Source organism: Salvia splendens, chromosome 17 (assembly GCF_004379255.2).
Source record: "Salvia splendens isolate huo1 chromosome 17, SspV2, whole genome shotgun sequence".
NCBI classification, from domain to species: domain Eukaryota; kingdom Viridiplantae; phylum Streptophyta; class Magnoliopsida; order Lamiales; family Lamiaceae; genus Salvia; species Salvia splendens.
The window spans coordinates 12,604,616-12,611,901 of NC_056048.1; the positions used below are offsets into that span (position 1 = coordinate 12,604,616).

Consider the following 7,286-nt stretch of genomic DNA (forward strand, 5'->3'; position numbering starts at 1 on the left):
ACACTCCTTGGACATACATGCATCATATAACACCATTAGACTTGAAAGTAAGCACTATTTTATTAAGGCAGAAAACTGGCAGAACTGCGCGACCGTTTTGTAAAAATCACTAAAATTCCATACGATGTCCAATGAGGCTGAAATTTTCACACAATGTAGAAGACACATCAAATTTCAGCCAGTTAAAAATTTACATCAAAAGGAGTTCATTTGGTCGGTCAAACAGAAAACGAAACATTCTGGCCGAGAACACAAGTTTCTGGCAGAATTGCGCAGTCAACTTCAAACATTTTTTAAAAATTCATTTTTCGACAAAAAGGGCTGAAATTCACACGAGACACAGAAATCACCTTGAAATTTACTCAGTAAAATTTTCATATCAAAAGTCGATCATTTTTTTGGTCAATTACACATCAGAAACCGCTGTTCGAACGTCACAGATTTCAGGCTCATAAATTCGAAATTAGGGTTTCTTCCTCAATCATCCAAATACAATTTTTCATGCTTATAACACACAATCATGCTTAAAAGGTTCTCATAATCATGTTTTCACATAAACTCACATCATTCACCAAAGATTCAAATTAAACTTCACATGAACTCAATCAAAATCGCATAATTATCAAAGTTCTCATGCAACCACACTTTCCCACCGATTAATTTTGCGATCTATCATTCCTACACTCACTATATGCATGTAGGGTTCAAGAACAAGGATTATATGAAAAGATTGAGGGAAAGTGAATCAAATATACCTTCCTTGAAGAAAATGAATCGGTAGAAAACGAATTGATGCAATTCGTCGGAGACTCTTGAAAATAAACTTCAATGGATGCAAGAACAAGGATTGGATGGAGGATTTTTGGAGAGGATATGCGTGGGAGAAGAGAGGCGTGTGAGGGAGAGAATGAGGGAGGGGGCGTGTGAAATTATGGGGGCTAGGGTTAGGGTTTAGTTTATTTTATGTAATAGGTTTAATTCACACCCAATTAAAAGTAATTAAATTGTGGAAGGAATAAAATAAAAAATCCCACAATGTGGAGCAAGGTAGGCGTGTGATTTGAGGGTGAGAAATTCAAAATTTGCTGATTTAATTAGCAAGGAAAAATAGCAATATTTACTTGGAGAGAAATATAGTCACAACTTAGGAAATAAAATAGTGGGTATTTCACAATTAAGGGAACAAAATAATTTAAATCTCCAAGTAGGAAAATAAGGAAGGGGCCGAAAATTTAAGAGGAATTGCACAAGGGAATTATTTAAATCCTCAATTAAATAGGATAGGATTTAAATTTGGTAATTTCTTTATAGGAAAAAGGCTCCCATAAAATAGGTAACAATAAATAAATTCCCACAAGGAAAAATAATAGACTTGTGCCTTATAAATTGAGTTTCGACCTGCCCTATTGCATAAACAAAATAGTCCATGGCTCCATGAGAAATAACCAAAAAGTCAAGCATTAGCTAACGTTTTAATGACATTCTTCCAAGTCGATAATCTTTGACGCTTTAGCTTGATCTTTAGCTTCCTCCTCATCATCTTCAGAATCTTCATCGTTTATTAACAAAATTACAAATATTAACATATAATATAGTTAGATAATCTAGAATTTTATAAAATAAAATAAGATCTTACCATTAGAATATCCATGCAACCAATTACGCGTGCAAATAAGTGCTTGCACTTTTTCGGGAAGGAGTCTATTTCTGTATTTGTTTAAGACATGTGCTCCAATGCTAAAGGAAGATTCGGATAATACCGTTGTTATAGGAATACTAAACACGTCACACGCCATCCTAGCAAGTACTCCAAAATTGCTGGATGAATGATCTTTCCAATACTTAAGCAAATCGATTTCAGCATTTTCATCTATCGGAATATCTTCCAAATATACATCCAATGCTGACTTTGCGTCGGAAGTTAGACCTTTGTGCCTCTTATATCCCTAAAACAATAATATTAAAATGTAAGTAAAAATGATAAATAGAATTAATTAGATACAAATATAAATACAATGAAATATTAAAGAAAAATAGATTACTTACAGCCAGTACATTTGGATTCATTTTCATTTTCCTTACTCCTCCCCCACCTATGAATTTAGGCTCTCCGACTTCGTGATTAGAACTCCCACTAGATTGAGGACCTTTAGACAAAGATGCATCAACCATTTTTTTCTTGTACTCATCGTATAGAGTATACAATTTCATCTTCAACCTATTGACTTTGTCCTGACTTGAAAGAGGATCAAGTGTTGAGTAACAATACTCTACAAGTTTCAACTTCATTCTTGGATCAAACACGGCTCCCATAGAGAGAATGTCGCTATAATCTTCCCAATATTTCTCAAACTTTGATTTCATCAAAAGAGACATCGACCTTACCACTTCATCGTGACTTATAGAATTCATCTCCAACAATCGAGCAATATTCCACACTTCCATAAAATACAGATTGGAAGTAGGATATGATGAACCAGAAATTAAAGTAGTAATTTCATAAAATGGTTCCAAGAATTCACACATTACTTTTCCTCTTTCCCAATCTTCTTCTGTCGGACAATGCTTATAAGCTAAATCATCACATTCAAGCATAGAAAAAACCCGTCGATATTTAATTCCATTGGCAAGCATCAAATACGTGGAATTCCAACGTGTAGGCACATCCATGCACAATGAAGTAGTAAATTCAATATCAACTTTTCGTGCACATTCCTTAAACTTGATCATTCTCGCTTCTGATGCTTTTACATATTTGATACTAGCTCTAATTTTATCTAAAGCATCAGTAGCTACTTTCAATCCTTCTTGTACAATAAGATTCAAAATATGTGCACAACATCTCACATGAAAATATTCCCCATTGCACAATAATGAGTTTTGCAACTGAAGCCGCGTTTTCAATAATTTCACCAAGGCGTTATTAGTAGAAGCATTATCCAAAGTCAATGAAAATATTTTCCTATCTATTTCCCAATCCACCAAAATGTCAGAAATCTTTTGAGCTAACTCAGGTGCAGAATTTGGAGGAGGCATTGAACAAAATGCAAGTATTTTGCTATCCAATTTACATTTTTCATCCACATAATGTGCAGTCAAACACATATACCCCGAATTAGTGCAAGCAGTCCAAATATCAGATGTAAGCACAACATGGAACACTATTCAATCTTATCCTCAATTTTTCCTTTTCGGATTCATACATATTCATGACATCCAAAGCATGAGTATTTCTAGAGATAAATCTTACACTAGGGTTCAAATACTTCAAAAGAACTCGCATTTCTTTAAATTCAACCCACTTTAATGGAAGATTATGTGCAACTGATACCTTAGTAAACAAATCCCGAACTATTTTTGGGTCTATCACATTATCTTTATCCCTTAATTTCCCATCATGATTAAGAAGCATAGCACCCACATCCCCAAAATTTGGTTTCTTCTTACAAACCAACATATGTTGACTAAAAGTGGAAGTTCCTATTTTCGTACCTTCATATTTCCATCTTTTAAGACAGTGATTGCACTTGACATTCTTTCCATCTTTGTCGGGTTCTTCATTTGTGAAGTTATTCCAAACATCGAAAGTTTTTCGTCTCGTCTTAGGCTTGGAATCACCTTGAATCTCCGCGTTTTCAATATTAATTGTTGAAGAAAAATCTTCCATTCTTAACGATTCTAAATCTGCAACATAAATATAAATATAATTAGCATGAATTAATCACTAGTCAAATAATCATGCATAACCAATTCATAAACTAACTAAAATGTCCAGTTTAGCATCTACTATATTCACACTAATCACTTATACATGTTTATTTGTTTAGTATAAGTACTCAAACATAGAAGGGATGGAGTATACAGTACTTTGTCTGTACTCTGTCTGTTTTTTTTCTTCGAAACTGGGGGATCTGTATAGACCATGCTCATAGTAATACGTATAGTTGTAGTAATTTATTTTTATGGGCTTGGAACATGAGAGTGATAATTATAAAGAATTCTTCCAAAATGTGTGCTCTATATCTTATGTAAAATACATATAGTATTATTGCGTGAACTTGTCATGAAGCATAAACAGTAGCAAACAAATTAGGTGCACATATGTAGCAAACAGTAGCAAAATATGTGCATATTTTGAATATGTAGCAAACGTCAGTAGCAAACAGTAGCAAACAGATTCAAAATATGTAGCAAACAGTAGCAAACAAATTCAAAATAAGATATTTATTATTTGTAATGAAGCATAAACAGTAGCAAACTGATTCAAAATATGTGCTCCTAATCAAAGTAAACAGCAGCATAAACAATAAGATATTTTCCAAAATAAAAGCATATGCATCTAAAATACAGGCGCATTTTTCTAAGAGTGAAAGTGGAACAAATTACAGTATTCACGCATAAAATTTGGTTGAATGCATTCAACCTCTACCAAATACAGTATTCACGCATAAGAGAGAGAAGGGAGAGGGAAACTCACCTGATGGAAGGAAGGAAGTGAGAACAAGATTATGAGGGTGAAAGTAATTTTTTGAGAGTAAAAGAGGAACCGTCTTTAAAATCTAAAAGAGAAACAAAATTGAAGTGAAAAAGATGAAGAGTCACGGTAGGCATTTAATTATTAAGGTTTTTTCTATAACCCGTTGGGCTAACCCGACAGCCCGCCGGGCCAGCCCGAAAAAACCCGACAGCTCAATAGGGCCAGCCCGATAAGCCCGATTCATTAACGGGCTGTGATTTTTCGGCCCTAACCTTGTAATTTTAGCAGATTTTTCGGTCTAACCCATCGGGTTCAGGCTACACTGACATCCCTAGCAAAAAGATTCAGCCTGCCTCCCTCTAAAAAAATCGTTGCTTCACTCTCCCTCAACATCTCATCCCTCTTGACATCTCTCTCCCCCTCTCTGTTCTGCCGGAGGCGGCCCCTGCCGTCGGCGCCGGCGACGCCGGCTGGCTTCCAGCACCGCCGCCTCCCTTCCCCCTTCCTTCTTCTTTCTTTCTCTCTCGGTCTCCCTCTGTTCTGCTGGAGGCGGCTGCTCCCGCCGCTGTACTGTCGTCGCCGCCGTGGGGCAGCTGCTCGCGTGCGTGGCTGCCGGAGACAGCAGCAGCGGCGTGTGCGCGTGGCTGCCGGAGACAGCAAGGTGTGCGTGGCTGCCGGGACAGCAGCGGTGGCTGCCCCGGCGGAGCAGCTACGGCGCCGTTCGGGAAGTCCGGTGCTTATTGTTGCACTCTTAAAAGCTAAGTCCTCATTTCCATTTCATGCTCGATTACGATTATTGATTTAATGGTTTTCAAAAGGTCATAGTCCTTGATTGCTTAGGTAAAGAATATAAATATAGTTATTGGCAATTTGCATAAGAAAGTTTGTTCACGAACTAATTAATCATAAGCATTGGTGATTCCTAAGTTCACGGCATATAATAAGGCGATGGTGTTGGGCATGTTAAACTCTAAATGTTCTTGCTTTGAATGTTGTATGACAACGGCTATGCAGTAAAAGAAGTTTTGGAAAGAAAGGATTACCTTGGAGAAAACAGGAAAGAAAGGTGGTGTTGAGATTTGGATCGTGTTCAAGCTCTCATTTGATTCATCACCTTGAGATCATTTAATTTGAAGATTTTTGTGGTGGAACAAAAGTGTTTAAGAGCGGAGTGGGTGTAGTATTTATAAGGAAATAGGTGCATGGAAATATATGGTCATAAGCTGAAATTATGAAGGAAAAGTATTGTCCAAAGTGTAGGAACTTTTTACCATCTGTGATAAGTTGTCTCATCTATCATTCCCATTACCATATTTAGCAAGAATCTTATGTCTTGTCATCTAAAATGACGGCTAATAAGTAAAGCCGCCGTTTGGAAAACATGAGCCGTCGTTTGATAAGCGTGCTTGATGTGATGTGATTTCGTCGATCGTCTCGTCTTGATTTAACATGCTTCTTATCCTTTCGTGTAGGTATCGGGGCTTAAGGCGTGACTATTGAGTAAGATCCGGAGGGCATGAAAATTATACTTTATTTTTATTCTAGTGTTGAAACTCGATATTAAAACGTGTACGAACTTTTATATGAAACTCAGACCTCACAAAGGCACTATTAGAATATTAAATATTGTAATAGAACTATTTTCGATCACCACTCAAAAGCTAGGCGCGGAACTAAAATATATTAATAGGTCGGTTTTTCAAAAGACATGGATAAAAGGGCGTGCGTTACAATATGATTGTTCAAATGACATTTAACTCTACTGTAATGTTAGTATACGATATAAATGTGATGAAAGAAACAGTGTGTTGTTTGAGTATCTATGCTCACAGTTTTAATAAATTGTGACAAATTTAATGTAATAACAGGTTAATTTTTTAGTAGTGGTATTCAATTCTATATGTAGAACGCTTGTTAGGGTTTTAATTAATCAAAAGCATGATTTAATTCAAGTTCTATGCATGATTTAATTCAAGTTCTATGCATGATACATGTTTAATTGCACGGATAGATTTAGTATAAATAATATGCTAAATAGATCAAACTCTGATTTATTAGTTTTTCCGCTGCATACCCCAACAATCATTTCAACTTTTTTTTAATTTTATGTACTACTCCCTCCGTCTCATAAGAGATGTCTCACTTTCATTTTTAATTTGTCCCACTAAAGATGTCACATTTCTATTTTTAGAAAAAGTTCTCCCTCACAATAATATAAATATTATATTTTCTAACACATAAAACAAAACCTTCTAAAATCTCGTGTCGTCCCACAAGTGTGACATCTTTTGTGGGACGGAGGGAGTACTAGTTTTCATTATTATGTTTTTAATCTATGTTATTTTGTACTCCCTCCATCCGCCATTAGGAGTCCATTTGAGCTTGACACCGGTTTTAAAAAATATAAAGAAAAGTGAGTGATAAAAGATAATGGAATATGAGACTCATTTTTATATATTAATTTTATATTCACTCCATCCCAAGGAAGATGACCCCTTCCTTGGATGACACGAGAATTTATGCAACTTTATTTTGTGTGTAAAGTGGAGAGATTAAAATAAGAGAGAGAATAAAGTAGAGAGAATGGTATTTCTATTTTTAGTAATAGGTCATATTAATTGGGATAAATTAAAAAGGAAAGTGAGTCATCTTCAAAGGGACACATGGAGTAATAGATTATGACTGAAATTGGTTAGTGGAAACTGAAGTGTACCTATCATTTATAGTAAAATGAACCGGGACTCCTAATGCCGGAATGACTAAAATGGTAAATCGGGACTTCTAATGGCGTACAGGGGGAGTAATTTTT

The 7,286-nt window shown here is 35.7% G+C and overlaps 1 protein-coding gene across 1 annotated transcript; it reads right to left on the reverse strand.

Moving 5' to 3' along the window:
• Positions 1-1,472: 1,472 nt before the first annotated feature.
• LOC121774319 lies at positions 1,473-5,607 on the reverse strand. The gene is made up of 5 exons (XM_042171213.1): positions 5,521-5,607; positions 3,493-3,684; positions 2,047-2,147; positions 1,637-1,946; positions 1,473-1,549 (listed from the first exon to the last, which is right to left on the reverse strand). The coding sequence occupies exons 2-5, from the start codon at positions 3,665-3,667 to the stop codon at positions 1,473-1,475; spliced, it is 663 nt and encodes a 220-aa protein (XP_042027147.1). The 5' UTR covers positions 3,668-3,684; positions 5,521-5,607.
• Positions 5,608-7,286: the final 1,679 nt, after the last annotated feature.